General features: G+C 43.3%; 1 protein-coding gene across 1 annotated transcript; it reads right to left on the minus strand.

Moving 5' to 3' along the window:
• Positions 1–360: 360 nt before the first annotated feature.
• Positions 361–1,676, minus strand: LOC133015139 (gastrula zinc finger protein XlCGF49.1-like). Its single transcript, XM_061082277.1, has one exon. The coding sequence runs from the start codon at positions 1,380–1,382 to the stop codon at positions 624–626; it is 759 nt and encodes a 252-aa protein (XP_060938260.1). The 5' UTR covers positions 1,383–1,676; the 3' UTR covers positions 361–623.
• Positions 1,677–15,158: the final 13,482 nt, after the last annotated feature.

Below are 15,158 nucleotides of genomic sequence, written 5' to 3' on the forward strand. Positions count from 1 at the left end.
AAGGATCAGTCTCAGTTTATAAAAGTTAAATTAATAATCTCAATATTTTATATTAATGATTATATAATCAACAATGAAGGGTTTTAAGTTCAAGCACAGGCTATCATAATCCAGCTGTATTCACATACATATGCACAAATAATCACAAGATACAGATACTTTAATTACAAAAGGATTTATTAAAAAAGGGGAAATAAAGTTAATGTTATTCAATGATTCTTAATTTAACAAAACTTTACTATTTCACAGATAACAACAGTAGCAGTAGCAGCACTTATCACAATTTAGAACACACGTGTAATACTGATTGTATATCTATGTGTGTGTGTGTGTGTGTGTCTGCGTCCTTGTGTGTGTGTGTGTGTGTGTGAGTGTCTCTAAGTGTGTGTGTGTGTGTGAGAGAGAGAGAGAGGGGGAGTGGCAATGAGGTAATGACACAGTCACGTGGTGACGTAATCTGTTCGAAATCAAGATGGTGGTACATTCACGTTACTCAAAATGGACGCCTTTGTTAATGACAACATGAGGTCGAAGTAAAAAATGGCCGTAAGCCACGTGAGTTACACAAAGGAATTTTCAGACAAAGATTCTTATCTCTGCGTGGTTTTGGCGTCGAGATGCGTTCAGATGCGTGTATGAATCATCATATGTCTGTTAAGATCGCTCCTTTTGCTAAATCTTTTACCACACTCAGAGCAACTAAACGGTTTCTCTCCTGTATGAGTCTTCTTATGTGTATTTAGACTGCCTCTTCGGCTAAATCTTTTACCACACTCAGAGCAACTAAACGGTTTCTCTCCTGTATGAATCCTCATATGTATATTTAGATTCGCCCTTTCAATAAATCTTTTACCACACTCTGGGCAACTAAACGGTTTCTCTCCTGTATGAATCCTCATATGTATATTTAGAGTACCGCTTTGGATAAATCTTTTACCACACTCAGAGCAACTTAACGGTTTCTCTCCTGTATGAATCGTCATATGTGCATTTAGACTGTCCTTACGGCTAAATCTGTTACCACACTCAGAGCAACTAAACGGTTTCTCTCCTGTATGAAGCCTCATATGTGTATTTAGATTGCTCCTTTTGCTAAATCTTTTACCACACTCAGAGCAACTAAACGGTTTCTCTCCTGTATGAAGCCTCATATGTGTATTTAGATTGCCCCCTTGGTTAAATCTTTTACCACACTCAGAGCAACTGAACGGTTTCTCTCCTGTATGACTCCTAGTATGTCTGTTAAGATCGCTCCTTTTGCTAAATCTGTTACCACACTCAGAACAACTAAACGTTTTTTTTTCTGTCTCACATCCCATTTCACTTAGAGGCTGTTTGTTATTTCTTGTATTTAAACCAGTCTGAGTTTCCCTGGTCTCCATCCAATCATCCTCACTGACTTCAGTCTCAGAAGAGTCTTCAGCCTTGTCCTCAGGACCTGGTTGTAAACGTCCATCAGGTCCTGAGTTCCTGGCTGGTTCTGGTCCTCCACAGTCTTCTCTGTTCTCCTTCCTCTCACTCGGATGAAGCGTTGACGATATAAGTTTCTCTTCATCTTCTTCACTCTTCACAGCGACAGGAGTCAATGTGAACTTGATATCAGCCTCCTCCAGTCCTTGAAGCTGCTGTCCATCCTGATTGGTCCACGGTTCCTCCTGTTCCTCTTTAATGTGGGGGGGCTCTGTCTCCTCCTGTTCCTCTTTAATGTGGGGGGGCTCTGGGTCCTCCTGTACCTCTTTAATGTGGGGGGGCTCTGGATCCTCCTGTTCCTCTTTAATGTGGGGGGGCTCTGGATCCTCCTGTTCCTCTTTAATGTGGGAGGGCTCTGGGTCCTCCTGTACCTCTTTAATGTGGGGGGGCTCTGGATCCTCCTGTTCCTCTTTAATGTGGGAGGGCTCTGGGTCCTCCTGGTCCACAAGGGGGCTCCACTGCTGCTGCTCAGAGGGAACCTCTTCCTTAATCACCATCAGTTGCTGGACGTCTGCAGGACACACTGAAACACAAATACACACGTCTTTCATTTCAGAGTTTAATGTCGACTGTTGTGATGTTTGAACGATCACATTAAGGAAGTAGAGATGTTGAGGTCGTTTACAGTTGGTGTTAAGACTGTTGGTATTTTAAATTGTAGCTTCTTTGTGTCTGTGAAGATATTTATGGAACTGTACTCTTAACAATAAAGCAGGAGTTTGGGGGCAGGCGTTGTTTTGGTTTGGAGGATGCAAATGTCAACACAAACAGAACAATATTCTGACTCCAATGAACAACAACATCAACCCACAAGGAGTCAGCTGAGTCAAGGCTTGTTTGTACCTTTTTTTATAAACTGTCATGAACTGAAGATTTTGCCCAGCCACTATCAGAGGAGGAGCGAGATTGGGAGCGGCTGCTCGTCATATCCTTATTCCAGTACCAAGAGGGAGGTACTACGCCTGAGCACCATCGAGGAAGAACCGTGGAAGACTTCCCCTCGTTGTTGACCAATTCTGTTATAACTTCTGTTATAAGATATATCAACCGCCGTCCGTGCGGCGCCACTCGTGACCGTCCAGTGCCGCTAGAGGGCCGGGGGTGTGCTTTGGGTGCCCATTGCTTAGCAGTAACTTTTTATACCTTTTCATTGCTTCTTAATAAATACTTGATTGAACCAAAGCGAGACCGGATGTTCTCACATTTAGGATAAACGAAAACGCAACGACTCGACGCAGATCGTAGAGGAAGCAGCATCACACAAAGGGTTTCTGGTAAAAAGTTTTTCATTTTGAGGATAATAAACCAATTAGGTCACAGAGGAGAACAGGGCGAGGGGATGTTAGTTGGTTGGTTAAGCTGCTTTCAGACAAGACCTGTGGCTAAAACTCAGAGAAATGTGTCCAGACTTTCTGTTTCAGACATGAGCAACACAGCAGCAGGTTTTCTGCACAGACTCGTCACAACATCATCAAATCCTCCTCATTATTCAGGTGAGAGGTGGAGCAGCCAGGTGAAGTAAAGTGAGCTGTCATGTGTGAAGCCAGCCGCCCCTCGGGTTTTTGTTGCGAGTCTCCTTGTGGCTTTACGGTAAAACAGCATGTTTAGTTGAAACGCCCAAACATTACGAAAAACACAACTATATTTCATTGAATTTTTTTTTTAAATCTTCATGGCGTATTTGCTCATGTCAATTATCATGTATCCAGACTGCAAATTAAAGGGCAAGTCTGTAAAAACAAAACAATGTATTCATAATGTAACCATATTTGGAAGCTGATTAAAAATATTCCTTGAGAGGTTATGAGTCATTTCCAATGTATTCCTGTTAGTGGTGTCTCTGACTATGCTGAGATACATTATTGTATATTTTTACTGTAGAATAACTGAGGAAATGAAAGGGCAAATCTGTGAAAGTGGCCCAATATACATGTTTGGATGAATTTTAAAGATATTCCTTGCTAGGTTACGAGTAATTTCCAGTGGATTCCTGTTTGTAGAGTCTCTGACTATGCAATATCCATATTAAAATTGAGATGAAACCTCCTGTTTTCACACTCATTCCACCTCAACATGATAGAAGACCACCTGTGAGTGTCATCGACATTATATATACATTGGTCCTTTTTCACAGACTTGCTCTTTAATTTTCTCAGTAATTCTGCGGTAAAAACACTCAAACTTTTTCTCATCATAGTCAGAGACAGCACAAACAGGAATATACTCAAAGTCACTTACAACCTATTAAGGAATATTTTCAATCAGCTTCCAAATATGGTTACAATATGAATACATTGGTCTTTTTTGACAGACTTGCCCTTCAATTTGCAGTAAAAATATATAATTTAAATGAACAGATACGCCATGAAGATAACAAAATAAATAATCAAATGAGACCAAACCGGAAACCCCCGGACTAGGTTTGATAAAAACTCAGGGAATTCTGTTAAAAATTCAGTATAAGCCTCAGGAGCACGGTAAACTACAGCAGATATGATTGGCTGTTGGTGTTTCCTGGATTGGTGTAGAAGACTAAGAACAAGACATTCAAATGAGTTGTAGCTGAGTTCAGGTTTAGGATTAATTGATAGACTGGAGTTAAAAATAGCAGCAACTCCACCTCCTCGGCCAAATTCTCTGGGAACGTGTGAATTTATATGACGGGGGGGGGAGTAGATTAATTTAGACTGACATATTCATCAGGATGCAGCCACGTCTCAGTGAGGGACAATAAATCTATGTTGTAATCTGAGACTAGTTCATTAACTAAAATAGCTTTTGATGACAGTGATCTAATGTTTAAAAGACCACATTTAAAAGTCTTAGTTTCCTGCGTTGTTCCAGAGGTTGTGTTAATTTGTATTAGATTTCTGTGTGGAGTTCTCGCTCTGTTTTTGTTTAATTTAAATAATTTAATCTGACGGTGGACAGACACAATCTCTATGTGGTTGTGTGACTGATCCAGAGGGAGCAGAGAAGTGTGTAGCACTGCAGCTCTGCTTCCTGGTCCCAGCTCTGGGTTGTCATGTGATAGACTGGGTAATATTCCTAGATAACAGAGCTGCTCCATCCCAAGTGGGATGAACGCGTCTCTCCCAACAAGACCAGGTTTCCTCCAAAAAGTTTGCAAATTATCTACAAACCCCGGAACCGTTTACAGGCTCAACATGTCCTCACCTGTTGTGTTAGGGAGAGGGCCAGAGGAAACTACTGTGTCCGACATCGGTTCTGCAAAAGCACCGACTCAACATGACCTTCAGTGACCTCCGACATGCGAAGCCGGGAGTTGTTGCTGCTGACATGAATTATGATTTTACTGTATTTACGTTGAGTTTCAGCCAGCAGCTTCAGTTTGGATTCGATGCCCCGGTGTTCCAGTTTAACTGGCGGCCATATCAACTGGCGATATGTTTACCTTTTTCCAGATGTTGATGGTCGGCTGCAGAGCTGGTCGCAGATTCATAATTTTCACAAAGCGCCTGTGTGTGAAGTGCGGTGATCTACTGAAGGTCTCGCTGAAATTAAAATCCTACAGAAACCCTTCATGAGTTCATGTGTCCGTGTCAGCATCACGTTGAGACAGCAATATAAATTAAATGGTTAAAAAAAAGAAATTAGTACAGAAACCTTGAATGGGATTCGAAACAGCGAGTCGAAGCACTATTAGCTTCTGGTCTAATGAAGAACTCATTACGTCACCGAGTCGCTGAAATCTTTGCACGCGATAGATAAATGTCTCGTTCTTTGCTTTGTCAGCTGTATGTCACCAGATGTGCTTTCAGGTAACGCCCATGTCATCTGGTGAGAGTCCCAACACAGAATAAACGCATGTTTACTTAATACTAGGCTTTACAATCTGATGCTCCTCTTCATAGGAGACACAGGGAGTTCTGAAGAACACACACGTGTGACCAGCTCCACGCAAAGTGCTTGTGTTTGACGCTGGTGATCATTACAACACACACACACCACACAAGTGTCACATGTAAACATCGCCTAACAACAACAAGGAGGAAGCTCCAGCAGTGTTGTTGTGACTAAAGTTGGTGAACGTGCTTCTAATGGACGTGTGAAGCTTCACGTGTCCTCCTGTCGCTGCTGGTTAAAGTCAGCAGACGTGATTTTAAAAGATGTTCTCGATGATCAGGTTCAATCATCGGAGAATGAAAACAACTCAAACACTCGGGTGTGTTTGTTTTTCGTAGTTTCTGTTATGCAAGTGTTGTTTATCTGTTTGGAATTAACAGATCTGTCCGAAGTGTGTCGAGTGTGTTGTCAACATGACACATGTGTGACGCGGCAAATCTGGAAAATGAACTTAACGTCTTCATTGTTGAACAACGTGTTGTGTATTTCTTCTCTTCTGTCAGATGGCTGCGTGCTTTGTTGGTGCCGTGTCAGTCGAAGGAGTAAATAAAGTTCCCAGTGTAATTGTGACAACTCTGGCAAATTATAATAGTGATAAATAATAATAATAAAACTATTTATTTTTTGTTGTATTTTCACAAACAATGTGGTGTCGTGATAAAAGCAATTGAGGACGCTTCATGAAACATCATTAAAAATAAACTGCCTTTTGTATCAGTATCATCATCTCTGTGGTCCACACTAGGGATGGGCATAATTAATCGACGATCGATTAATTGATCATAAAGAATTTCGTCGAGGAAATTCTGTTGCGTTCACTGCCAACACTGCGAAGCTATACGTCTCCATGAGCGCATGAGTAGGAGGGCAGAATATCAGATTTGCCTGAACGCAGCACAGTGACGACGTTAGCAGCTGTAGGAAGCAGTCCGGAGTCCGGAGGACTCGACAAGCCCCGCTGGGGGACCGGTGGCTAGCCGCTGGGAGCTAGATGGATTTGACGGTTCTCGACCTCTCAGTCCGGTTGTTGTCAAGTCATCAATCCCGGAACCTCACCCAGACCCGGGTCTCTCCGGGTTCCCTTCCCTGTAGACTGAGGGTCCGTGTGCGGACATTAAGCCGAGCTCCGCAGCTATCGACCGGAGCTAGCGGAGGCTAGCTCGAAAGCTAGCCCCTTCGGACCCGGACAGGGCCGGGTCTGGTGGAGGGGTTCCGGGAGTGAGGACGTGACAACGGCCGGAGTAGGAGGTCGAGAACGGTCAGATCGAGCTAGCTCTCAGCGGCTAGCTGCTCTCTCAGCGGGGCTGAAGAGTACAGCAGCGCATATTTTCAAGTGTAACCATTGAACGATCTCGTTTAACTGCCACAAGAGTTGTTCATCTTGTAATAAAGATCTCAATGAGGAAACACGCTGTGTTTTTTCTATTTTCACTGCATTTTAACAGCCCATAAATAGTGAATTTTAATATAAAAATATTAATGATTAATCGAAAATTCGTCATTAACTCTCCCGACGATCGATGAAGACAATTTAATCGAATGCCCATCCCTAGTCCACACCAACCATGATATCAACGAGCACATGAAGCGCCCACTCATAGTAAGCAGGCGAACTATTTGTGGCTTTTTCTTTGTCTGTGTGCAGGATGTAGCAGTTTTTCATGATGACGTGCGTGTGGTCGGCACACGGGCGCAGCGGTGTCCAAATGTGTGAAGTATGAATGATTACTCAGAGTTTTCGGGGAAATTGTGCAACATAAAGGTGACTCAGCAAATCTCCCGAGCAGTGGGCAGTGCCAAAGTCACTACGTTAATTTGAATGTGGAACCGAGAGCATCGATTCCCGTGGTGGGATTTCTTTCACATTTATATTTAGTCTGAAGATGATACTGACACAAAAGGTTCTTTATTTTTAATGATGATGTTTCACCATTATAATTTGCCAGAATTGTCACAATTACACTGGGAACTTTATTTACTCGTTCGACCGACACAGCACCAACAAAGCACGCAGCCATCTGACAGAAGAGAAGAAATACACAACACTTTGTTCAACAATGAAGACGTTAAGTTCATTTTCCAGATTTGCCGCGTCACACATGTGTCATGTTGACAACACACTCGACAGATCAGTTGATTCCAAACAGATAAACAACACTTGCATCACAGAAACTACGAAAAACAGATGATGAGCGTTTGAGTTGTTTTCATTCTCCGATGATTGAACCTGATCATCGAGAACATCTTTTAAAACCACGTCTGCTGACTTTAACCAGCAGCGACAGGAGGACACGTGAAGCTTCACACGTCCATTAGAAGCACGTTCACCAACTTTACTCATAAAAACACTGCTGGAGCTTCCTCCTTGTTGTTGTGAGGCGATGTTTACATGTGACACTTGTGTGGTGTGTGTGCGTTGTAATGATCACCAGCGTCAAACACAAGCACTTTACGTGGAGCTGGTCACACGTGTGTGTTCTTCAGAACTCCCTGTGTCTCCTATGAAGAGGAGCCTCAGATTGTAAAGCCTGGTATTAAGTAAACATGCGTTTATTCTGTGTTGGGACTCTCACCAGATGACATGGGCGTTACCTGAAAGCACATCTGGTGACATACAGCTGACAAAGCAAAGAACGAGACATTTATCTATCGTGCGCAGAGATTCCAGCGGCTCGGTGACGTAATGAGTTCTTCATTAGACCAGAAGCTAATAGTGCTGCGACTCGCTGTTTCGAATCCCGTTCAAGGTTTCTGTACTAATTTCTTTTTTTTTAACCATTTAATTTATATTGCTGTCTCAACGTGATGCTGACACGGACACATGAACTCGTGAAGGGTTTCTGTAGGATTTTAATTTCAGAGAGACCTTCAGTAGATCACCGCACTTCACACACAGGCGCTTTGTGAAAATGACGAATCTGCGACCAGCTCTGCAGCCGACCGTCAACATCTGGAAAAAGGTAAACATATCGCCAGTTGATTTGGCCGCCAGTTAAACTGGAACACCGGCTCTGGTCCCTGGGATGCAGCTGACTGTGGTCGCTGGAGAATCTGTCTGAACCGTGAGCTGGTGGCTCTTTAATCGTGGGCTCTTTAAGGGGAGCACTGTGCCCCCTCCGGAACGTCACCCACCGCCCTGGGCTCCCGGCTGCACGGGACAGGTCGAGGGACTGCTAGCTAAGCTACGTGCTAAGCTAGGTGGCTCCGCGGCTAAGCTAACTACAGCTAACGGAGCTTCTAGGTCGCTGAGCCTCTCGCCTCCATCGCTACCAACACACCACATTTATCACATGTAGCTCTACTGTTAATGGAGGCGGAGGAGTCAGTGAACATGAGCCACTCGGAGCAAGAGGGAGAGAGAGAAGCCATCGCTGCTGTCTCAGCCTGTTAGACTACGAGGCTGAGCTCACACAGAACACAGAGTCACGGAGCACCAGAGAGGAGGGGCTGGTCTGTGTGGCTGTTTAACTACAGACCGGTGATTGTAGCCGGAGTGATGCAGAGAAACAGCTGTTAGCAGAGGAGCTAGTTCACAGAGCGACCAGCGGCAGCGGCTGGTAAACAGGAAATGACGCAGCACGCTTACCGTAATGACGTAATCATAACGTTTACTTTGACCAGGAGAAGCTTATCAAATGAATACGAGTAGAATTGAGTTCAGCCTGTTGGTGCGGCCCTCCACAACATGAATCCCCCCCCCTGCTCCCGGGACTGACCTGCTCTGTGCAGCCGGACTACGGGCTGCATCGCGGCCTCCAGCAGCCTCCTCCGGCGGCAGACCTCCCGCTGGGACCGCTCTGTCCGCTCCACTCGCTCCTCGGACTCGAACAAGGTTTCCTCCAGCCCCGCGAGGATCTGCTCTCCCGCCGCCGCGAGCCGCTTTCCTCCTCCTTCCTCCACCTGCAGCAGGAAGTCTTCAGCGGCAGCGCGGATCCGCTCATGTACCAACACCCGCAGCAGCTGCATGGCGGCCATGTTGCTCCTCTCTGAGGCTCTGAGGGGACAAAGACAGGAAGCAGAGACTCCTAGCTCGGAGCCTGCAGCGACCCCTGCTGGACTGGAGGACGAAGAGGAAGAAGAAATACTCTGTTACAAGTACTTGTTAAACAAGTAGTAAAGTATAAGCAACAAAATGAACTTAACCAATGGTGGAAGAATAATTCGGATCATTCACAGATGACACTCATCTCAATTTGAAGTTTGAAGTTGATCTGATGTAAATCACATTTTTTCACGCATTGGATCCATTCCCACACAATAGGTTCAGTAAAGGCATCAGTGTTTATTTCCCCATATAATCTGTACTTTATCAATATAAGAAATCCCCACTCTCTGTGGATCTGAACACTGCAGCTGGAGAGACTCATGAGGACATCATGAGGACATTTGTGAGGACACACTGACCTCTAGTGTTGAGATCACATCAAAACACCCAACCTCAACAGAGAAGCCTCTTGTTGTCTCTCTCTGTTCTTTCACCTCGACAGGAAGACGTGAAGGAGAATTCTGTTTATGTTCCAGACCTTTAACTCAACTGTTTTGCCCGTGGACACTTCAGCCCTCAGGTGGGAGGAGCTGGGGATTGAACCAACAACCTCCTGGACAACTCAGTCCACTTCCACAGTAAAGTATCCACGAAGTTTCCAAAATATTCAGTCCTGAGAAATTATCCTTTTCAGTTTGATTTAACTGTCCCTTCCTCAAAGGAAGCAACAACAAAAGGGACATTATGCTTTTGCTCTGAAGACAAACAGGAAGTGATTCTATGGATCTTGTTGCCTTGACAGATATCAGAACCAATAACAATAATCTGGATTTTGAAGAAGTAACTTGTTAACGATGCTCAGTAATGTATCTGTACGAGTGTTACGTAAATAAACAAATAAACTTAAACGTATGTTTTCAACGGGTTTTCTTGCTTCAGGTGCCGGTTGCACACACACACACACACACGCACGCACACACACACACACACACACACACACACACACACACACACACACACACACACACACACACACACTCTTAACCATACACACACACAAACTCTTAACCGAACACACATTATTGATTAGTTCTTTAATATGAATTTGCAGAAACAGCAGCTTGATGAGAGAAAAGTCGAATGAGTTTTTCTCCTGAAAATCTTGAAGCTTAAATAAAGTTTTCATTCACCTGCAGCGATATTAAAAAAGTTTATAAAAACCCACATGAAGCAGGTTTGAGTGTCACACTGATAATTAAAGAGCTGAAATGTGTTATATTAAACAAGGCCCAGTGTCACGGAATGGAGAAGCTAAATGACTCATCAGGTTGAATAGCAAATAGGAAAAAGGGAGAGTGATTCATTAATTCATTCAGTTACTTATTCCTCCTATTAAGATGCATTTTCAGGTCCCCCCCTCCCCCACCCACTAGAATATAAATTAATAACAAAGAAGATAAGTGAGAAGGGCAATAGGACTATGGGGCAGTGGAGTTAGACAGCTCATTGGCGTTCCGTTGACTCGGAGAACATATTAAAGGAAGCATTTATGTTTTTTAATTAATCCCAGAAAAATAAAATTTTTGCATTTAGTGGCCATTTTGGCCATATTCCACATTTTTACTTTGAGGTACTTGTACCAGGGATTACATCAGATCAACTTCAAACTGAGATGAAAACAAACACAATTAAACATTTAAATTACATTTCTACAATTTCTAGGACTGCAAAGCAGCAGTGAACAGGCCCGAGCACATGCATTTTGAAGTGATGGTTGCATTTTGCGAACTGCGTCAAAGACAAACGCTTCACTTCCTGTGTCCGTCACGTGATGTTGATCCTTACCTGCTAATTGCTCATTAGATTAAAAATGTTTGTTTTGAATCACTGCCCTATGGTCTATGTTGTTTTATATAGATCTGTGATCTACTGAGTCCAGTATCACACAGATTGACCGACTGAACCAAACCATCCCAGTACAAACATATAAAATAATTATCTTCAAATTTTATAGATTGGGGACATCACAGCTGTCTCTGAATTTAACAATCCTGCTGTTTGACATCTACCGTCATTCATTCAGCTGTTAGAACCTTATCAACCCACTAGAGCACTCCGCTCCCTAAAGTTTCTAAAAGTAGAGTAGGGGCCAGGGGTCTCATTTATAAAGAGTGCGTAGGATTCATACTAAAAGTGTACGTACCTACAAAAGCCGGAAATGACGTACTCAAAAGATAATTCCAATTTATAAAACCGTGCGCAGGCTCACCTGAACGCAACAGTTCACCGTCCACCTGGAAACGTTCGTACGTGGATCTGCCTCCAAATCCGCCCTCCACACGCCCACTTTCAACCATAAATGGTCAATGCAAAGCACGGTGCGAATATTAAATAATGCTGCTGACCAATGGGTTTCCACCGTGAGTCCTGACGGAGTCACCGCATCAAGCCATGTGAAGAGGAAGTGAAACTTTCTGAGGCTGACTTGGAGGTGTTTGTTAGTGAGGTGGAGGTGGAGAGCGACTTTATGGGACAGCAGTGATGTCACTAATAAAGAAAATACACTGATACTCTGCGGCTGCTGCTGTGGATAACACACTGTGTGATATCAGAGATCACATAACACAATGTGTGAGATCAGACATCGCTGAACCCTCGCTTCCTCCTCGTCCTTCCATTCACGTGCACACATCGAGCAGATCCCCGCTCCACAGTCACAGCAGTATTTATTTATTTGAGCATCGGACGGATTCCCTCACATCAGTGGATCCTCAGCTCCTCTGGGATATTATTTGGAAAGTTTCTTCATTTCTTATAAGTAATCTCCAGTGGGCTCTGTGCACTGGTTGCACTGGGTGCTCTGGATGCTCTGTGCGCCTGACGGCACAGTCCCGTTCACTGCAGTGATCTGATGATACACGCACAGTGTTAGAAGATATTATTAAAACCTATTAAGGACTCGGCTCCGTAACTCGGCTGTTAAATCAAATCTGAACCTAATTTGCATTAAGTTGTTTTATATTTTTTAAATTAAAAGGCTCGTGTGGAGCAGATACGTCGCGCAAGCAAAACTAAGCTGTAAGTTTCAATGCAAATTATGAAATGGATCAATAATCTGCAGCAGTTCACCAGCTCACGTCTGTGTCGCCGTTTTCCCGTCTCCAAAACGGTCGTAAGCATGGGTCTAAGTTTGCGTAGAAATACGCACATTTTCCCGTCAAGTTTGTTTTTATAAATCCCAACGTTTGCGTGAGAAGTGGCGTACGCACGTTTCAGGCCCGTTTTGTGCGTACGCAACGGTTATAAATGAGACCCCTGAGCTTTCAGCCATCAAGCCCCTCTACTGTGGAATCATCTCTCACTTTCAGTTCGGGAAGCAGACACCAACTGTACGTTTAAGAGTAGGCTTAAAACCTTCCTTTTTGATAAAGCTTATAGTTAGAGCTGGTCCAGGCTTGTCTTAAACCTGCTCTTAGTTATGCTGCTATAGGTTTAGAAGGTCGATAACATCAACTGGCGGTTTGCATTTATTAGTACGGCAGAAAGTAACATGTCCTATGTTCTAAAATAGGAAGTGTTTAGTTTAAAAAGGCATAGAGGTATTGATGTCTGATCTACTGAATGGGCCACATGGTTTTCATCGTACTGCCATACAAACCAGTAGCCAGTCAGATTTACCTTGAGCCTCAGTGTTCCCTCAAGTTCACATAAGGATTGAAGTTATCCTTCAAAATGTTAACCCTCATCAATGCTGGTAAAAACTTTAATCTTGATGCTTTCCTACACTTGACATCTACTGCACTTCTGTCCGTTCTGGGAGACGGATCCTCACGTGTGTCTCTCTGAGGTTTCTACATATTTTTACCTGTTAAAAGGGTTTTTAGTATTTTTTCCTGACTCTTGCTGAGGGTTAAGGACAGAGGATGTCTCACCATGTTAAAGCCCTATGAGACAAATTGTGATTTGTGAATATGGGCTATACAAATAAAATTGCTCCGCTGTCCGTGGGTGTGAGTGTAATGCTGCGTTCCAGACGACTCGTATGTCAGAGATTCTGACCTGAAATTGCCCAGTTCTGACTTCACGTTAAACGTAAACAAACATGTCTGACTGTGAGAAGCTGATAAATTTGTCTTGTGATGAGACAATCCAACTGTAGCCAGTGCAGCCTCCGTTCGTACAGGAACAAAGAGGAGGAGGGCGACGACGCCATTATCTTTTTATTAGACTTTTATTCCTGGAAACACATTCAACACATAAAGGAGAACACACACTGTCATTGAATCTCACGAAACAAGAAACCATTGTTTTAAAACAAACATTAAATCATATAAACTAGTTAAGAACTGTTGTGCAATAGTAGTAGACTTGACGTTGGCTAATTATTAGTGCTGTCAATCGATTAAAAAAATGAATCAAGTTAATCACGTCAATAGATTGTGATTAATCATGATTAATCACACAATTAAAATACTGCTATTTACAATTACGGTGTTTCAATAAAGAAATGTATGACAAAGTGGTTAGGGCTTTTTAAAACTTTATTTTACATTTCAGCCAATTAGAATATATCTTAATTCACAGAGCAACAACACCCATAAAATGCAAACAGTCTTTTTTTTAACCTGCTCATCACGGGCACCTGTGTGCCACTGTAGTAAACACGCCTCTGAAATTGGGCTCTACTCTATGACTGCACAGAGGTTTAACTGATTAAAGTGCCTCATCATTAGAATGAATACAAAGTCTCATGGAGTGCTTGGCATTGCCAACAACATCCATAACGAGCTGCCAACTTAAATAGAAGACAAGCATATGAGAAACTGTTATCTTCTGCTACAAAGTAAATATAAACAGCTTGTCTGTAAACTGTGAGGTAACATTTCACCCAAATAAAGTCAACATTACATTGAGTGGGCTGAAAGCTGAATTATAAACTGAATGTCATGAGTGTCTTAAAAGAAACAAAGTGAACAGTCCTTTTCACACACTTAATTCAATAACAATAACTGTGTGCAAAGGTGTTGTGTGACATAACCTCAGTCAACCAATTCATCGTCTACTTTTCTTTTAACCAGTTACTCGGGCAAACTAGCTTGTTGACATTTTCAGATGACAAAGCTGACCTCTTCTTCTGTACAATGTGGCCTGCCAAAGAAAATAGTCTCTCACATGGCACTGTTGAGGCAGGTGTGGCCAAGTACTTTAGTGCAAGATGTGCCAGCCTACCATGGGCACCAGTGTGCGCTGACCACCACTGAAGTGGACATGTGTCTATGCTGACACTGGGATCTGCCCTATACCTGTCCAGAGTTTTGTCATTCAAATTTGCATCCTCATCAGACTCTGAATCTGACCCCAACAGTAGGAGAGCCACTTTCTTCTCTGGTGGTTCTGGTTCCATTTCATCGCTGCAGGGCTGAGATTCAGTTTCTCTGTCCTTCAGCATCTGACTCAGCTTTTGCCACACCTCTTCCCTCTCTGCTTTGGGCAGGCACCTGAGGTCCTTGAATCTGGGATCTAGAGCGGTTGCTACCTTTAACCATGACAGGTTTGTGTTCTCCTTTCGTGTGTTCAGGTCCCCTTTGAATGCAGCCCTGAAGCCCACTATGTAGGCAGGGTCAACATCTGAAATCTCCATTGTACGCAGAAGGGGGCAGAGTGCAGGCAGGACCACAGAGCAGGACACATATTTGTCACCCCCCCCCCAAGAGCTCAGTAACATACCTTCAAACACACAAACAAGACAGAATTATAAACTACTTTTTTCATTCATAGCACCCATATGGTGGACAGGCCTAAAATTATTTCTAAAAGAAAATATATTGGAGAAAAT

Source organism: Limanda limanda, chromosome 12 (assembly GCF_963576545.1).
Source record: "Limanda limanda chromosome 12, fLimLim1.1, whole genome shotgun sequence".
Lineage (NCBI taxonomy): Eukaryota > Metazoa > Chordata > Actinopteri > Pleuronectiformes > Pleuronectidae > Limanda > Limanda limanda.

Excerpts from the sequence above, each read along its gene's own strand:
- LOC133015139 (XM_061082277.1), bottom strand. The coding sequence starts at position 1,382 with ATGGAGACCAGGGAAACTCAGACTGGTTTAAATACAAGAAATAACAAA.